Source organism: Durio zibethinus, chromosome 14 (assembly GCF_047325235.1).
Source record: "Durio zibethinus cultivar Kanyao isolate XHJ-2024 chromosome 14, ASM4732523v1, whole genome shotgun sequence".
NCBI classification, from domain to species: Eukaryota; Viridiplantae; Streptophyta; class Magnoliopsida; order Malvales; family Malvaceae; genus Durio; species Durio zibethinus.
This window is the reverse complement of record NC_143175.1, coordinates 5621694-5641773: the sequence shown is the minus strand read 5'-3', so window position 1 is coordinate 5641773 and position 20080 is coordinate 5621694. Positions and strand designations below refer to the sequence as shown.

The window sequence follows — 20080 nt, the reverse complement described above, 5'->3', positions numbered from 1 at the left end:
TTTGTTTTTTTTTTTTAAAGAAAAAAACAGAGGGAATATATTTAGAAATGATATTTTTATCGGTTCTTTGTAACTAGGGTTAAATGCATTTTAGTTCTTTAAAATATATATATTTTTTAATTTGATATTTGAAAAATAAAAATTTATTATTAAGTATCTGAACTGGTACATTGCGAATCAAATTATTCCGAAGGTAACTCTATTATGACATGGCATATCAGCTGGTAATTAAAGCCTAATCGGTTAACATGTCAGTGCTATGGTATTCACCAGGTCCTCGTCGTGTTAGCGATAAAAAGAAATATTAAAAATAAAAAAAAATGATTTATAAAAAGTCCTAAAATAAAAAGAATAAAAAAAGAAAGATCAAAGAAAATATGGAAATTTAAAAATAATCAAAAATTAAAAATATGATTCTCTTTAAAAAATCAAAATATGGATATTTAAAAATTAAAAACTTTAAAAACTTTTAAATTTTGTCAATTTAAAAAAATCAAAATCTTGAAAAAAAACTTAAAAAAAAATTAAAATATAGAAAAAAAAGAATAAAATAAAAAAAAAAGAGAAAGAAGGAACTAAAAAAAAAATAGAGACGAGAGATTGACTGACTTTGATCGATCGATTTGGGGCATTTCAAGATTGATTTACTTTAAATTAAGTGAATCAATATTGATTTAATTAGAATTTATCTAATTTAAGATTTATTGATCTCGATGATCCAAGATAGATTAATTGACTTTAATTGTTTTATTGATCAATTAGTTCTTTATTTTAATTTAAAAAATAAAAATATTATTTTAATTTTTTATTTTTAAAAATAAAAAATTTTAAAATAAAATGATGTAATATTTTTCGTCCCTTTCATAATTTTATTAAATATTTTTGTTACCTCAATCAACTAACTAATTATATTAATAAAAAAAGTAAAAAACATTATGAAAATAACATTCAAATATACATATATATATATAAATTTGTATTCTCTAATAACAAATTAAAAAACATATCATAGATAAATTTGTATTACTATATATCAATGAACACTCTACATATGTTAGGTATATAAAAGTAGAAGAGTTTATTTAATCAATTCGATTAATTTTGAATAAATTATTTAAAATTAAATTAATTGAATTAAATTAAATTATTTTTATTAAATAAATTAATTATTTAATTTAAAAAATTAATCAAAAAAATTAATTTAACTAATTTGATTAATTTTTTTATTAATCAAATGATAAAATATATTAAATTAAATTATAATTTAAATTCTTATATTTAAGATAAATTATATAAAATCATCCAATAAAAATATTTGAATATTAAAATATTAAGTTAAAAATTTTAATAATTTGAAATAAAATTATTAATTAAATATATTTTTAATTTTATATAAAAATTTTATTATACTTTTATTAAAATTTTGATTAATTTAATTTTTAAACTAAATTAATTAAAAATTAATTTTTTCAAATTATCTTTTATAATTATCTAAAATTAATTTGATCAGTGATTAATTAAATTAAATCGATTTCATCCGCTAATTCATTAAAACCAAAATTTGGAGGACCCTGGACAAAAGAGTGGCTGGCAATTCGTCCATTTTATTCTACACCGTCTGTTCCTCCCACTACTTTACTACAAAAAAAAACCTAATCAAGTACTAGTTAGTATAATTTTGTCTTCTTCACATTTGTAAATTCGGGAGGAATAATAAGGTTTTGATCCAAGCTTAAAAAATTTTGGGGTAGTTGGCATGAATCATCAAGGTAATCTGAAGAGGCGGAGCATGGAGGAGGAGGTGGAGGCGGCGAAGCAGAGATGTCGAGTATTGATAGAGAAAATAGAATCTTTGGGCATCGCCCTCAATTTCATTTCCAACTGCAAGCACACCCTCTCGAAGTTGGCCCATTCCGAGCTCTCTTTCCTCTCTCGCTTTCCCAATCCAACCTCTTCTCATTCTCTCAGGTTCTTCTTCTTTCTCTTACTTCTTCATCAATATTTCTAACCTTGTTTACATTTAGCTCTCTGTATCTGTCTTTTTCAGTTTCAACAACAACAAAAAGGTTTCATTATCTTGTTTTGAATGAACAGTGTCAACATTGGGCACCTGGAAGCCATTGTTTACATTCTTCAACAACCTTTTATAACTGCAGTTTCCCGCGTTTGCAAGCCACTTCCCCTTCCATTTTCAAATAAAAATAAAACCCAATTTTCTTCCAATCTCATCCATGTCCATATTGTATGTACTCTCAACAAAAACCCAGTTTGGATTATTGTTTCTGATAGAAACCCAAACTACATTTCTTGGCATCCAAGTAAAAAAACCAAGGGTTTTAAGTCTAGAATACAACAAATCCTTGATGCAGCACGGTCAACCAAAACCTTAAGACCTTTCTCTATTGTCCTTTTCTTTTCAAATGGACTCACCAACTCTATCCATCAGAAGCTTATGGACGAATTTAGGGCCTCCAAGCTAGCACTGGACTTGTCTGACTCTTATTTTGATTCCACTGAGGAAATTGATGGCGAATGGGTTAATGTAATTTCAAGGTCGTATAAGGAGGCATGTCTTCTTGAAATTAAGGTTGATTGCGTTGTGAATGATGTCTTGAGTTTTGATCATGGGACGAAAGATTTGTTTGCAAATGTTTTTACCCCTGAGCATCAAGGAGGGAATGTGAATCTAAAATTAGGCTTAGGCCATTCTTTTTCTGCTCTTCTTTCACAAATGAAAAAGGTGGAATCTACTAAGGCGGTGGATTTTTCCGGTGAGAATGATTTTATAAACTTTGATACAACAGCTTTGATAGCTGTTGTGTCAGGAATCAGCAATGGTTGTGCAAAGGAACTTTTGAATAAACCACAGGTTGAACTGCAACATCGGTTCAAGGGAAATTATGAGTTTGTGATTGCCCAGGTAAAACTTTCATTCAAGTTATGTTTTTCCTGTTGCTTCGTGCCACATAACTTTAAGAATCTTGATGATGCAAGTTGATCCATATGGATAACTTAAGATCTCTTCCTCCTGTCTTTGTATTACGCCCATGGAAGTTAGATAGCCTAAAATAGTTTCTAGGCATGAATTCTTAACTTGAAAGTCTTGTTTCTTGAAGGTTCAATATATTTTTGTATAAAATTCTAAAGAAATTTTTGTTTACTTGTGGATTACAGTTTACTAATCTCTTGTTTGCATTGGCTCATGTCTCGGGCTATATGTTAATTTAAATATGAGGAATGACGGTGAGGAATATTTTTTTTGAAATTAATTACAATGGTAGGAGTTGATTCACTGTGGCAAAGTCAGATGGTTAATGATATCTCTTCACCTAACCCAAAAACATGAAAAAAAAAATTGAAATTATGCAATTTTCATGTTGACCAGTCTCTGGGTAAAGCAAGTCTAGTTAATACTCATGGAAATATGGTCATGACATTTGTACTAATCTATGCAGTCATTCTTCTTCTTTCTCCATGGGGACAAAATTAAAAAGCCTTCTTATACTTTCTCTGTTTTTCTTTTTCCCCAACATTCACTAATGAAGCTATTAGTAATGGCAGACTCATTGCTCATGGTTGCTGTGGTTAAAAAAGATACTTATCTTTGGAAATCTGAGGCTACTTCTATGAGCCTTAAATCTCTAACGATTGAAGGAGATATTTTTCTTCTAATTGAAAGCGTCTATGGAAGTCATATGATTGGCAAGTCTTACCCCAAATAATGTCTATTCTGCAATTGTGTTGTGGTTGATTTCCTTGACAATTTAGTAAGCTTGTTGCTGGTTTGGAATTCTTCTTCTTTCTTTTCTCATTTGGATTTATCGTAGTACCTCGTATTCGTTCATAGAAAAGAATAACTCGAGTAACCTTCATACATTCATCTTCTTTGTATCATAAAATCTTGTACCCTTGGCATGCGAAATTATCCATGTATTTTCCTACTGAATCCTGCCAATTAAGTATTCAAAAGATATCCATGAGATTAGTGCAAAATTTTAAGCAACCAGAACTATCAATTCCAGCTACCATTTTTTCATCAAATCTTAACCTAGGCCAATGAATTACAAACCCTTATTGCCGTTCCTACCATTATTATAGATTTAAGTAACTAGTCCCTTAAATTATATCCCACTGTTAATATAAAACCATGTGGGTTGATTCTGATATACATGCTACATTAATGTCAATGTTTTACTTGATATATCTCCCCCAACTGCCTTCCCACGAGGAGGGTAAAGCAAAAGTGATTTTGAATGACATGTAAGTTTTTTTTTTTTTTTTAATAAACATCAGTTTTTTTATGATGCTGACTTACACCTCTGTTATTTTTAGCATTATTGATGTTTTGTTTTTATGCCTTGTTAATGGATAGTTTATATTAGACTTAGATCTCAGTTGGAGTAAGGCATGTACCTCTTGACAGGCAATGTCTGAAATTCTGAACCCAATACATGCCGACCTGAGTGCTGCTGTATCCAGAAAGATAGGCATAATATGTGAAAGTGTTCTTTCCGAGTTCAAGGAGCTAATATTGATGTGTGGAGGAGCTAATGAGAAGCACAGAGCTGATCAGCTACTGAAATGCCTCCTGTGAGTTCTCTGACAACTCTTACTAATATATTGAAGGGTTTAGTTGCGAGTCTAAGGATTTAAGCATATGATTTATTTAGGTTTGGTGGTAGCAAATCAAACTGGCACTAAATCTGGTGTCAAATCTGAAATCTCAATTAAAGCTGCGGCAATTTTAATATAGAAGATAAATACTGAGATTCACACTTAGGTTTGCATAGGAGTTACATGACCAAATTCTAAGGCTATTGATTTAGAGGCGCAAAGTGCTGTGCTAGAAAATCACAAGAAATAGTTCCCGTTTCATGCAATAAGTTACTAGCTTATATCTATAGAGATCTAAGAATCTTATTCCTACAACCAAATATACAGCCACCAAATTTGACTTAAACAATTCCTAAACCATGACAAAAGCCTGTACGCATAAGTAAAACTTAGTGTTCTTGGACTCAACATCTGTAAGTTCCAGCAATTCTAGAATTAGTGGAATCCCTGATTCTTAAAAACGAGGATAACAGGTAAACTAAAACCAAACAAACTTCTATCTGTTAAGAAACTTAAAAAATGGGACAATAATTTCTGTTCTTGGTTATTTAGTTTCTAAATCTGTATAGATCAAAATAGGTCCTAATTCCAGATTTTCTTGGATGTAGAATTTGACTTTTCTCTGAAATTTTTCCATGTCTAAACTTTAACAGGGTTGTGCGAGATAGCCCCTCTGAACGACTGATAAGCCTGCCAACGACAAGAAAGCTGGCACTGAAAAACAAGATTGTGTTTGGAACTGGAGATTACTGGCATGCTTCGACTTTGACTGCAAATATGGCATTTGTGAGAGCAGTTGCACAGACTGGGATGTCTTTATTTACTATTGAGCATCGACCACGGGCTTTAACTGGTAACTAGCCATGCTAACCAGTGAGACGTGCTGTTAAGAGAAATCCATTTTTGGTTAAAGTGTTCAAGGGCTATGTGTGCACTTGTTACCTCTATCTTGTGTACAGTTGAGCAAACTCACATTTTCACTAACGGTTAGCTGTTCCAATTAATGAAATGCATATTTAGAGAACATTTTAAAGGAAGATAACCCCTGATTGCCCATCAGATAGAGACAGATTTGGCAATAATAATTCATTGAGCACACTTAGTTACAAACTTGCCCATTACTTTGCATATTTCAGATATCAGGCAAAACATGTTGGCTAGCAAGCTTATGAGTCATGATGGTGATCCATGATTTCTCACACGTAATCAGCTCTTCTAGATGTGTTTGTGACCTGTCAGACATCTCTCTTGTTAGAGTAACAAGTTTGAGTCGGTTACATGTTAATAATTAATTTGATAACCAACCCATGCAAGAATGGCATTGGCATGGTATGCAACATTTAAAAAAAAAATAAATTTGTGGGAGCTTCAAAATTATTGTGCCTATTTATTGTCTTGCTAAGTAAATTGCCAATGCCCAATAGATTTGAGTAATATGAATGTAATAACATCTAGTACTACGAGTGACTTAGATTTGCTTCATCCTTTGATCTTCTTTTGAGATTGCATGATTGCACTATCCTTATATTAAAAGGGAAATGATACTATGAGTGGTCATGTAACAGGAATGGACTTGGAAGTTTCTTTATGCTAATTGAACCGCTTTGCTAGGTTTGAGATTTCGTCAATGGTCCACAATTTGGCTGGACGTTACGTGCTTAAATTTAGGTAATTTATTGTATTTTTGTTGAATATTTACTGTTTGTACTTTCTGGATACGTTCGCAGTAATAATAATAATAATAATAATAATAATAATAATAATAATAATACTAATGAACACTGGGTGATTAATATTATAAAACACTGCAATGAAAATAAAAATAAAAATGATAAACGAAAAATTTTCATAATTTAATTTTTTACAGTTATCAGCCAATATATTTATATTCAAATTTGATTTTCGATAAAAATACCAAATAATTTTTATAATTCAAATTCATTACTTATCAAAATCAGTATTAAAAATTTAATACTTAATTATTCATCACTTGATTTTTTAGTTTATAAAAGAGAACCCAAGTTAATTTGTTAATTTATTAATTAAAGAATTGGGTTATTGCATGAGAGTGCAACCCCAATAGGCCCAATGTCTTTGGGCTAGTAGAATTTGCATGGAGACCATATTTAGATGGACTAAACCTAACTAAAAAAAGCCTAGAAAGTCCAATATATCTACAACTCTTTGACAATTAATCCGTGTTAGAGAAAATAGTGTGAAGGCGGTCATACGTTCAGGGAATAAAGGACCCAATGTGATAAATCCTTGTAATCACACGTCGAACATGATATGTTGAGAATGAAAATAAAAATATTAATAAATTTCATTGAAATCGAGTTGTGATTTTTAAAAGTTTTATTATCAAAATTGAAATTTTTGAAAAGTTAAATGGTCAAATATATAATTATTCCTTTTTAATATCCAAAATTTATTTTTGAAAAATTATAATTGTACATTGATAATATCATTTGACATGTTAGATGACGTAATAATACCATGTGATAAATGTCAGATGACATGAAAAATCACGTCAATTAGCTATTAGCCTCTAAAAGCTTAATAACCAAAAAATAAATTTAAAAATGTTGTTGATCAAATTGTGATTTTTTTGTAACTAAGTGATCAAAATATAAAACATGAAAGCTGTAGGGGTCAAATGTATAATTTATCTTTTTTAATGTTAGTGCTTTAATAGTGCTTAGGTTGTTGAAAATTCGATTTGCTTTCACATTATTATTTTTAGATTACAGGTATGAATGTGAGTTTGGTTTTTGATAGATATGTATATCTGATTAAGAATTTTTAATCAATCAATTAATTATCATTACTTTTTCATTATATTTTTTAATTTTGAATTAATATATTTAATTAATAGAGTTTAAATTAAATTAAATTAAATTAAATTAAATTAAATTGCTTTATTTATAGTTCTAATGTATAACAGAACCCACTTAATTAGCAAAAGTTAATCTGCATGAAGTTCAATAAAAACAAAAACTAAATAAGGTTTACGGTAGGAGAGTTATTATCATATCCAAGATAAAATTAAAAAATTGGACAATATTTTAATGTTAATGGAATAACATACAGAAAAACTATTCTCTTTGGCTTTGACTTCCAGTCAGCGATTTTTTTTTTTTTAAATTTCTCCGTAGAAATTGGCATTTGATTAAAAAAAAATATATAGAGTGATGGTTATCCCTTCCTTCAAAATTGATCTTTGATAAGTAAAATTTTTCTTTTTCTTTAATATAATTGTGTATATTATGTTTATTTTGTTATGTAAATTAATTGATTTTCTTTTATAAATAACACAATAAGTCATGTGCAACGTAGCGATCAAGAAGCTAGATTTTATAAAAATTTCACACCCTAAGGCCCAAGCCATATTTATATAATAATAATATAGATTATTGTTACTTCATTTTTTATAAGTTAGATTAAAAAAATGATGAGGGATTAATTAACACGCATACTTTTATGCTTTCAAGAAAAAATATATATAAAAGCAATTGATCATATGAACTTTTTTTTTTTTTTTTGCAAACATTTTATAATTATTTGTAAAATTTTTAAAGTATTATAATAATTATTATTATTATATATTTTTTAGGTGTGATTTTGGATCACACAATGAGATAAACATCTCCCATCTCCTAAAATTCTTGTACATATCCCAAATTTCGAATGCCAAATCATCTCAAATTCCAAATGCTGGGATGCTAACGCATCATAATTCGTCTCTTTCAACAATTATTTTGGCTTTCTACAAGCACAGTTTGAACGCCATGCAGTAAATGCAATCCCCATATAAATGTAGACTTGCGTTTAATGTTCCACCTCTAAATAATGCATCCAACGTTCCAAATTACAATCCAAATCTCAATTGCTAAGGACAAACAAGCAACGAATGATCAACAATGAAAATAAAGTATTTCTAAAACACAGCAAGAATCAATGAACAAAATGAAAAATGAAAAATTATTGATGTATTTTATTTTTTAATGATATATTTGATTAGTTGATTGTAATGATGTATTGAAATTGATTATTAGTCTTATTTTAGCCTTCAGAGAGATTATTTTTTATTTTAAAAATTATTAATTGAAAATAAGCCACGTAAATTGGTTCTACGGATTTATTTAGTTATAAACATTAATTTGTCATCATCTCCAAATGTCCTTTCATTTTCATATTGGTTTACTTCCGTTATGAGACTTGTACATGAAAGTTAGGGCTTTATTGTAGGTTGTTGAAATTTTAATTTGGTTTCATCTTATTATTATTTTTACATTACTGGTGTGAATATATGAATTTGGTTTTTGATAGCAATGTAATATGATTTTCTATTGTTTTTAGTTTTAGTGCATTAATTGTAGGTAGTTGAAATTCTGATTTGCTTCACATCATTGTTCTTACATTTATTTATGGTTTTGAAAATGAGCATGGTTTTTGATAATTACGTAATATGGATTGTTTTTAATGTTGGTGTTTTAGTAGGTAGTGTTGAGGATATTTTTGGTGATGATAAAATGGAGCTTAGCAAGATGGTAAGGTGTATGAAAATTGGATCTGCGGCAATACGTATAGGATTATTTTGCGCTTTTTGAAAAGAAAAAAAAAACTTGGTTACCTTGTAGGGTGATTAGGATTAGTTATTATTGTTTATAAGTATGGGAGCATTTTAACTATAATTTTTTTATTATAATATTACAATTGTTTAATCATAATTAAAAATTCTGTGAGGATCTATTACTTATAAGAGTGGACTTCACATAATATTTTGGTAGAATCTACATAACTCTAAATCTGATTGTTTAATTGTAGTACAATTATTGTTGATAATATGTTTTTTTATGAGTTTCATGTAAAATTTTGATTAATTTCACATGTGTAATTATGAATGATAATTGATTAGTTGTACTACAATAATTATAAATGATACGCATCCAATTTTGAGGGAAGGAAAAATGTATAAATTCACTCATTTTCTTTCATATGAAACGAAATAAATGATGAAAAGAAATAATTTTTCTTTTTTTTTTTCCTTCTTTTCTCCTACCAAACACAGTTTTGACGCCATGCATTTAATTGCAATCCCATAAAATGTGGACTTGCTTGTAATGTTCAACCTCTAAATAATGCATCCAACCTTCCAAATTGCAACCCAAGACCAAACTCCCCCCAACTCTCATCTGCATTTAAAGGGATTGGATTTATATGCATGGCGTTAAAACTGTGTTTGGTAGAAGGAAAGAGGAAATAAAGAAAAACTATTTCTTTTCATCATTTCTTTCGTTTCGTATGAAGGAAATAAGAAGATGGAAGGAAAATGAATAGATTTACACACTTATAAGTAATAAACCAATTATAATTTAAAATTATATGGGATTTATAAAAAATTTATATAAAGACCATACTTATAAGTGATAAATCGTTACATAATTTTTTATTATTATTGGACAATTGTAATATTATAATAAAAAAATTGTAAATGATATACTCTCCATAGATTGTGTATGAATGTGAGAGTTAAGTAATTTGATTTTGGATTTTTGGATTAATTAATTAATTTTCATTATTTTTCCATTATACTTTTTAATTTTGATTTTAATTAATTGATAGAGTTCTAATATAGAATAAAAACCACTTAATTAGTAAAAGCAATCTATTGAAGTTTAACAAAAAACAAATTCCATAAATAAGATTTATGGTAGGAGAGTCATTATTAATTTGAAGATAAAAAAAATAGATAAAACCTTTTTTAAAAGTTAATGGAATAGCATAAAAATTTATTTTTTAGAAAACTATTTACTGTACACAAATTTTTATTAATATTTCATTTTCATAATGATTCTTAAAAATTTCATACAACGACCTTTCAGAAGACTTTATTTGAGATTGTTTTTAATGTTAGTGCTTTAATAGTAGGTTGTTGAAATTTTTGTTTGCTTTCTCATTATTAGTTTTAGATTAAGTGTATGAATGCAAGTTTGATTAATTAATTTTCTCCAATGGTTAGTAGAAACTGGCATTTGATCAAAGAAATTAGTGATGCTTATTCTTTCTTAGCACTCAATCCTGAATAGTAAACTTTTTGCTTTTGTTTAATATAATTGAATATATTATGTTGAGTTTGTTATGTAAGTTAATTGTTTTCTTTTATAAATAATGAGCAAAATTCATTGATGACATACGACCTTTTATCTATATATTAATTTTATTTAAAATCTTAAAAGTTATATTTATCATCTATGACTTTTATTAATATCTCATTTTCATCGACAATCTTTAAAAATTGCATTTGTCATTCACTACTTTTATTAATATTTCATTTCTATTCATGATCTTCAACAGTTTCTTGTATCAATACTTGCAACCTTTAATAAAATTTTACCTTTCATTAATCCTTTAGTTAAAAAAAAAACTCCTTCTGTCCCATTTTTCTTATCCATTTTTATTTTTTGGAATGTTCCAAAATTATGTCTTATTTTTTTTAACATTTAAAACTCTTACTTTTTATATTTTATAATTTTGTTTCTTTTTTACATTAAAAATCGTGTAACTAAGTGATCAAAATAAAAAACATTAAAACTGTAGGGATTAAATGTATAAGTTATCGTTTTTAATGTTAGTGCTTTTATAGTGCTTAGGTTGTTGAAATTTTGATTTGCTTTCACATTATTATTTTTAGATTACGGTATGAATGTGAGTTCGGTTTTTGATAGATATGTATATCTGATTAAGGATTTTTAATTAATCAATAAATTATCATTATTTTTTCATTATAGTTTTTAATTTTGAATTAATGTATTTAATTAATAGAGTTTTAATTAAATTGCTTTCTTTATAGTTTTAACGTAGAACAAAACCCACTTAATTAGCAAAAGTTATTAATAGAGTTTAAATTAAATTAAATTAAATTGCTTTCTTTATAGTTTTAATGTAGAACAAAACCCACTTAATTAGCAAAAGTTAATCTGCATTAAGTTAAAAAAAAACAAAAACTAAATAAGGTTTATGGTAGGAGAGTTGTTATCACATTCAAGATAAAATAAAAAAAATTGGACAAGATTTTATTTAAATGTTAATGGAATAACATTCAGAAAAACTATTCTCTTTGGCTTTGACTTCCAATCAGCGAATTTTTTATTTTTAATTTTTCTCCATAGAAATTGGCATTTGATAAATATATATATATATGTATATATATATATATATATATATATAGTGATGGGTATCCCTTCCTTCAAACTTGATCTTTGATAAGTAAAATTTTTCTTTAATATAATTGTGTATATTATGTTTATTTTGTCATGTAAGCTAATTGATTTTATTTTATAAATAACACAATAAATCATGTGCAACGTAGCGATAAAGAAGCTAGATTTTATACAAATTTCACACCTAAGGCCCAAGCCATATTTATATAATAATATAGATTATTGTTACTTTTTTATAAGCTAGATTATAAAAATATGAGGGATTAATCAGCACGCATATTTTTATCCTTTCAGGAAAAAAATATAAAAGCAATTGATCATATGAACGATTTTTTTTTTTTTTGCAGACATTTTATAATTATTTGTAAAAAATTTTAAAAGTATTATTATTATTATTATTATTATTATTATTATTATTATTATTATTATTATAGATGTGATTTTGGATCACACAATGAGAGATAAACCTCTCCCATCTCCTAAAATTCTTGTACATATTCCAAAATTCGAATGTGAAATAATCTCAAATTCCAACTGCTTGGATGTTACCATCAACGCATAATAATTTTGTCTCTTTCAACAAGAATAGTTTAATTTAATGCCATATATATAAATGCAATCCCCATATAGATGTAGACTTGTTTTTAACGTTCCACCCCTAAATAATGCATCCAACGTTTCAAATCACAATCCAAATCTCAATCACTAAGGACAAACAAGCAATGAATGATCAACAATGAAAATAAAGGATCTTTAAAACACAACACGAATCAATGAACAAAATGAAAAATGAAAAATTCTTGATGTATTTTATTTTTTAATGATATATTTGATTAGTTGATTGTAATCATGTATTGAAATTGATTATTAGTCTTATTTTAGCCTTAAGAGAGATTATTTTTGTTTTTCATCCTTCATACTTTGATTTAGGTTGAAATCTCTAAGGGATTAAAAATTATTAATTGAAAATAAGCCATGCAAATTGGTTCTATGAATTTATTTAGCTATAAACATTAATTTGTCATCATCTCCAAATATCCTTTCATTTTCATAGTGGTTTACTTCAGTTATGAGACTTGTACATGAAAGTTAGTGCTTTTATTGTAGGTTGTTGAAATTTTAATTTGATTTCATATTACTATTATTTTTACATTACTGGTGTGAATATATGAATTTGGTTTTTGATCGCAATGTAATATGATTTTCTATTGATTTTAGTTTTAGTGCATTGATTGTATGTAATTGAAATTCTAATTTGTTTCACATCATTGTTCTTACATTTATTTATGGTTTTGAAAATGAGCTTGGTTTTTGATAATTACGTAATATGGATTGTTTTTAATGTTGGTGTTTTAATTGGCAGCGTTGAGGGTATTTTTGGTGATGATAAAGTGGAGCTTTGCAAGATGGTAAGGTGGATGAAGATTGGATTTGCAGCAATACGTATCGGATTATTTTGGGCTTTTTGAAAAGAAAAAAAAAAATCTTTTGGCAACTTGCACACATGTAAATATCATTGCATATGTATATATATATTATCTTTATGATTGTGTTGGTTACCTTGTAAGGTCATTAGGATTAGGGGTATAATTGATGAAGTTCGAGTTAATATAGTATTAAACTTAAGCTCGAGTTCGATTCGAAATTCAAGACTCGAAATTTGGCTCGAACTTGATCGAATTTTAATTTTTTGGTTAGAACTTGACTAGAGATAAAATTCGAGCTACTCAAGTTCACTCGATTAAATTCGATTAACATGTAACAATAAACTCAATTCTTATATTCAATTAAAGCTCGATTATTTGTACTCAAATTAGAATTTGATATATTTTATTAATTAAAATATATTAAAATATAAAAACTCGATTAGACTTGTGAGTTACTTGTGCCGAATATAAAAATATTTGAACTCAACTCAATCGATAAATTAAGTTACTCGAGCTTGAGCTTGAGTTGATAATAATTGAATCGAATTCAATTTTTGTTCGTATTAAACTCGAATAACTTGTGAGTACTAATATATCATTTACACTCTTAATTAAGATTAGTTATTATTGTTTATAAGTATGAGAGCATTTTAACTATATTTTTTTTATTATAATGCTACAATTGTTTAATCATAATTAAGAATTTTGTTAGGATCTACCACTTATAAGAGTGGACTCCACATAATATTTTGTTAGAATCTATATAACTCTAAATCTGATTATTTAATTGTAGTACAATTATTGTAGGTGATATGTTTTCTATAAGTATGAGTTTCATATAAAATTTTGATCAATCTCACATGTATAATTAGGAATTGTAATTGATTAATTGTACTATAATAATTATAAATGATACGCATCCAATTTTGAGGGAAGAAAAATGTAGAAATTCACTCCTTTTCTTTCATATGAAACGAAAGAAATAATGAAAAGAAATATTTTTCTTTATTTTTTTCCTTCCTCTATCCTCCTACCAAACACAGTTTTAATGCCATGCATTTAAATGCAATCCCATAAAATGTGGACTTGCTTTTAATGTTCAACCTCTAAATAACGAGTGGATTTGCACACTTATAAGTAATAAAGTAATTATAATTTAAAATTGTGTGGGATCTATAAAAAATTTATGTGGAGATCATATTTATAAGCGGTAAATCTTTACATAATTTTTTATTGTTTTTAGACAATTATAATATTATAGTAAAAAGAATTGTAAATGATATACTCTCAATAAATTGTGTATAAATGTGAGAGTTTAGTTTTCATATAGTTAAGTAATATGATTTTGGATTTTTGGATTAATTAATTAATTTTCATTATTTTTCCGGTATACTTTTTAATTTTGATTTTAATTAATTGATAGAGTTGTAATATAGAATAAAAACCACTTAATTAGTTTTTGGAATGTCTTAAAATTATGTATTTTTTTTTTTAACATTTAAAACTCTTACTTTTTATATTTAAAAATTATTTTTTATGTTTTTTTTTTAACTTTTTGACATTAAAAATTATGAAACTTTAATTTTATAAAAAAAATTTAAAATTTAATATTAAATACATTAAAATCAAAATTTTTTTTCTTAAACTCTATAAAATTAATATATAACAAACATTTTGAGACGGAAGGAGTACCAAATATTCTCGTAAGCTTTATTTTTCAAGTCGTGGTAAGGTCCACCAAAGAATCATCAGCTTCATTAGGAATCTAATTTATTTTCATTTTTGGCATTCTTTTTATGTCTGTTTAGCTTAGTAATTAGATGTGTGACTTTCATTGAAATATTATAGAATGAAGTAATATATTTTGTGTTCATGTGTTTTTGAAATATTTTTATATTGATATTTAATTTGTATTGTTATACTATTGATATATTTTGTCTAACCTATTCATTAGCAATTTATCCATTTGCATCTAGTCGATTATACATCCAAAATTTATCTCTATTCAATCAAATCGGTTTTGGTGCAAAAAATTATCGACCAAATTAAAATATCAACGAAAATTAGCTTCGTTAATACCCACCTAAGGAATTCCATCAGTAGTTTCGAAAACCCTATCCCCTATTTTCCAATGTAAACGCATTGTAAATCTGTCAATAAAATCGACTTTTAGGGATAAAAATTTTCGCTAAAAGGCGTTCCTCTTGTGGTGGAAGTTATAAAAAAAAAAAAATTCATTAAAAATCTAATTGTTTCTTAAAAAATGACTTTTGAAAATTTTTTTTTATATTATTTGTGTTTGTTTGATAATAAATTTACTGGTCTACAAAAAATATGACTATTTTCTTGAAAATTAACTTCCCCTTTTAATAATTAATATTATTTAGTATAATATTATTATTTTAATAATATGAATATATTTAATAATTTAAAAATATTTTCCAATCTAAAATGTATTATTTTTTATTTTGACAAATGTATTTATATTACTAATTTAATAATAAATATAATTAAATAATGTTTTGTTATGATTTAATAATAAATTCTTTTAATAAAAAATATAACTTTTTAATGTTTAAATATTTTTAAAATTTTAATAATAAGTAATATAATTTTAATATTATTATATTAATAGAAATAGTATTTTAGGAATAGTAATACTATTTTAAATAGTTTAAAATATTAATATAAATAACAAATAGTTTTATTTTAAGTGTTTAATATTAATATAATATTTTAATATTAATTATTATTTTAAAATATAACTATTTTTTAATATTAATAATTTTAATAATAAATCATTTTAATCAATAATAACTAATTTTTAATATTTTAATAGTTATGTCATTTTTTTTTCAAAAAATAAATTTTCCGAAAAATAATAGAACAATAGAAAACATTGTTTATAAACTCATTCTAATAATAAAAAATCTTTAATTTTTTCAAAAATATAAATATCTTTCAAAAAATAATTTTTGACAGTCAAAACAAATGAAACCTTATAATCACAATCAATTAAAGTTCAACATATATAACCTAGTTATTTCAACCAACAAAAGAAATGAAAGAAACAAATCAAATATAATTAAAGGTAAGAAGTCTATTGTATGTCTCACCCGGGAGTATATCACTTACAATTACTGTAGTATAATTAATTAATTAATTATAATTCGGCATTACATGAGGTTTATCCAAAAAATTATGCAAAGCCCACATTTTTAAGTGATGAACCCCTACATAATTCCTGAATTTTATTAGCTAATTGTAATATTATATGAAGGAGAATTGTAGGTGATATAGATCCGTCTCACCTAGCCCATGGTTAATAGAACTCTTACCTATTAAAATTAAAGTTTGTAACTACTACATTGTTATTATACAAATTTTATACATTAACAATAAAATAGATGATGTCATTTTATTAATAAACAAATATAAACAATTAAAATAAATTAATTTTAAGCCTGTGTGATGCATGGATATGCAATTATATATATAACTCAATTATATATAATATAACTAATAAAATTTATATAAAAAATAAAAAAATTTAATGTAAAATAATGGAAAAATAAAAATAATGTAGATCAAGATGTACTTATATAATATAGAGAAAAAATGTTTTGTATCATATCTCATCTAACAGTAATATTTTATATGAAATTAAATAATGTTTGATTCTGAATGATAGAAATTTATTATACTTAAAATAAATTTTTATAGAAACTTTTGCTTGGTGTTGCCGTTTATTTTGGTGCAAGACATCTAGAACTCACAATAACAATAGCAAACCTTTGAATAGATAGTGTTCATCCTTACATTGTATTCACAAAAGTCAAAGTCGTTCAAATTGAATTTGCATTCTTTGATGAATGGGATTGAAACCATATATTACATATTAAACATGGATAAAACTATAAATGAAAGGTAAAATAGAAGAGCAAAAACTTGTACCAAATTCTAACAAACTCCAAAGTTAAAAAAAAAAATTCACCAAAATCTCTAAGGACTAAAAACTAAAAAGAGATAAAACATATGAAATTATTTCATTTAAAAGTTAAAAAAAAAAGCTAATATTAAAAATGAATGGATAAATAAAGTATAAATAAAAGAGACATAAAATCAATGATAAACATGACAAGAAAAAAGTTTATCAACATAAAAATACATATAACTTAGTCATCAAAATTTCCTTAATCATAATGAAATCAATACATTTGGAGGCTTTTGAAAATTAACCTCCTAGTACTCTTAGCATACATGATTCTATATTTATAATAAGAATTTGAGACTTTTATAAATTGAGAGTAATTTATGCAAAAAATTATAATGGATTATTAATTATTTATGTAATATATGTTTTATTTTAAAGTCTACACTATTTTGAAAAATTCTTGTAAGACAATAAATTGTACCAATTGTAATTAATACTTATATAGAAAGAAATATGAAAATACATTTCCAACTAATTGGACTTTTATTTTAGGTTTGAATTTTAGCATTATATGCCTTGTATATTTCATTTAGGTTAATAAATACATAAATTATTTTTTAATTAAATACTAAATTACGGTCATTAAATAGTCGATACTTTCAAAACATTTCAAAACATATTTCTTAGTTATATTATACATGTTTGATGTTTAAAATTAAGAATTGAATTTGGTTTAAAATGATTTAAGATAATTTAATTGTAACACATTTGTAAAAGGTTAGATTACTGAATATTTATATAAAAATAAATAACCTAATTTAGTCAAATAAATATCTTTTAAATTAATAAAATGTATATGAAGTCAAATCAAAATAATTAAATAAAGAACATGTAATGATTATTCAAAACAATCCACATATCAAAAAAATAGATTATTCACACTGAATTTTTTTTTATCAAAACTGTTGGTTTTTATATATTTATATAAAATATACAAAAATTTGATATTTTAAAAAAAATTTACTCATTAATGAAGTAATAATATTCGATTCACTTATAGTTTATTCATATAATACATCAAATATAAAGCTTTAAAATTAATAACTATTCTATAATAAATTAATAATAGGAATTATTGTCCTATGAGGACTATTCAAAAACTCTTTAATTAAGTGGCTGTATGTACTTTCCATGTGACTATTTAACTATAAGTAAAAATGAATAAGTTAACGAACTTAAATGGAAACATGGAAATTGAATGGTTGTGAAGACATAAAAATTATTGTTTATTGTGATAAAGATCGTTCTCTGAACCATGGTTTATTTTGTTTTTAAATCAACAATAGAAGTATTGAAGAAATTTGTACCTACGGGGTTCTTGTCGTTTTATCGTTGCCCATACTGCTATATAAATCTATGTGAGGAAACTTTGGAATCACAAGAAAAACCAATAGCCAAAATTGTAGAAACCTCCCTAACCTAGTTACTTAAAACTATCACCGCTGGTACTGGACACAGTGCAGCTAATTGTCCACAAATGACGACAACTTTAGTGATTAAGAATTCGACTGATGGTGCAGCAAAGCTGTCCTCACATATGGATTGGGCAGGGTTTAAACCAGCCCCGCGCAAGATTCCGGTTGGATCGGACCAAATGTTTCTGCACGTTGCTGACAATCGAGGTTCAAGAGGAGCTGTTGTGTATGAAGTCAAGGATGGGTATCGGTGGCTTCTTGCCTGGGCCAACCAGCCGTCTGTCGACAACCAGGTATTGTATTGTATTTGTAACAAACAATAAATTAAACCAACGTACTCAGATCCTTTACAGCTTTGAAATAATCAAATCTATCTGCAGGTCTATACTAAGATTCTTAAAATCGGCGAGAAAATTAATTGGGATAACATCAGTAGCCAACTTGACCAAGGTACCTTCACCAGTAATCACTCTACCGCTGGATTCACCTCAACTGTTACGATTGATCTAACCGCTGGTTCGCCAACACTTAGGGCAGAACTCAATTATGATCGTCCGTCCTAAGTAAGCTGGCTTTGCTCGATGCATTTGCATGCGAGCAAACTGTGGTCGGAAGGCTGTCAAAAATAATAATGTGCTATGTGCACAACTAGTAATCTATTTCTACTATCAAAATAAATAAATTTGACAGCAAGCTTCTTATGCGTGCTTAGTGTGCTTAGTGTGTGTAATGTACTACTGTGAAATATTTCAGATTATCCCCAGAATTAAGAAAGGCCTTGAAGCTCATGCCTCATGCCATTCGCTTATATACCTAGCTGTCTGTAATATTTCATCATAATATATAACGAATAATGCAAGGTCTTTATTTCATCTTTTTTAGTATAATGCTTGTGGGTCAACATATTTGTGGTCATTGTTCCTGTTTCGGAGCATTACCCATCAAGCTAAAAAAAAATTACAACATTTTCTGTGAAACCTTAATCATGGACATAGTATATAAATAACCATACACCAAGACCGGCTGCTCGATTCATGTTAATCATGGTATATTTTTAAATGTTTATGAAGTAAATGAAATTCTCCAAGGAATTAAAAAAAAAATTACAATTGACGAAATCTTTGAAAATTTTTTGGTGAAAAATTTTCTCAAAATCTTATCAAAAGTGTTGAGAAGATTTTTCAATAAAAAGAATTTTTACTTATTTTCTTAAACAATATTTAACAGTTAATTAGAGAATTTTTTTCTTTTCACATAAATCATGTAAAATTTTGACTAATATATGAAAATTTTTCGATAATGGAATTAAGAAAAAAAAAAACACAAGTACTGATTTTTTCAAAATCTTTTAGGTGGAAAATTTTTTTCAATATCTTATCAAGTGTTGGAAGGATTTTGGAAAAATTT

At 26.3% G+C, this 20080-nt stretch overlaps 2 protein-coding genes across 3 annotated transcripts; both read left to right on the top strand.

Annotated features, from left to right (window-relative positions):
* Positions 1-1568: 1568 nt before the first annotated feature.
* On the top strand, positions 1569-5744 carry LOC111293821 (uncharacterized). 2 transcript variants are annotated; one of them, XM_022886792.2, is made up of 4 exons: positions 1569-1968; positions 2095-2920; positions 4424-4590; positions 5268-5744. In XM_022886792.2, exons 1-4 carry the CDS (start codon positions 1757-1759, stop codon positions 5473-5475), a joined length of 1413 nt encoding a protein of 470 aa, XP_022742527.2. In that variant the 5' UTR covers positions 1569-1756; the 3' UTR covers positions 5476-5744. The 2 variants fall into 2 exon arrangements, with proteins under 2 accessions (XP_022742527.2, XP_089599448.1); XM_089743322.1 differs by having other exon boundaries at positions 1581-1968; positions 2048-2920.
* A 12875-nt stretch (positions 5745-18619) lies between these two features.
* On the top strand, positions 18620-19545 carry LOC111295174 (uncharacterized). The gene is made up of 2 exons (XM_022888563.2): positions 18620-18966; positions 19054-19545. The coding sequence occupies exons 1-2, from the start codon at positions 18736-18738 to the stop codon at positions 19234-19236; spliced, it is 414 nt and encodes a 137-aa protein (XP_022744298.2). The 5' UTR covers positions 18620-18735; the 3' UTR covers positions 19237-19545.
* Positions 19546-20080: the final 535 nt, after the last annotated feature.

Coding starts and splice junctions, on each gene's coding strand:
- LOC111293821 (XM_022886792.2), top strand. CDS start 1,757: ATGAATCATCAAGGTAATCTGAAGAGGCGGAGCATGGAGGAGGAGGTG. Junction 1,969..2,094: donor ACCTCTTCTCATTCTCTCAG/GTTCTTCTTCTT, acceptor TTGAATGAACAG/TGTCAACATTGGGCACCTGG. Junction 2,921..4,423: donor ATGAGTTTGTGATTGCCCAG/GTAAAACTTTCA, acceptor ACCTCTTGACAG/GCAATGTCTGAAATTCTGAA.
- LOC111295174 (XM_022888563.2), top strand. CDS start 18,736: ATGACGACAACTTTAGTGATTAAGAATTCGACTGATGGTGCAGCAAAG. Junction 18,967..19,053: donor AGCCGTCTGTCGACAACCAG/GTATTGTATTGT, acceptor ATCTATCTGCAG/GTCTATACTAAGATTCTTAA.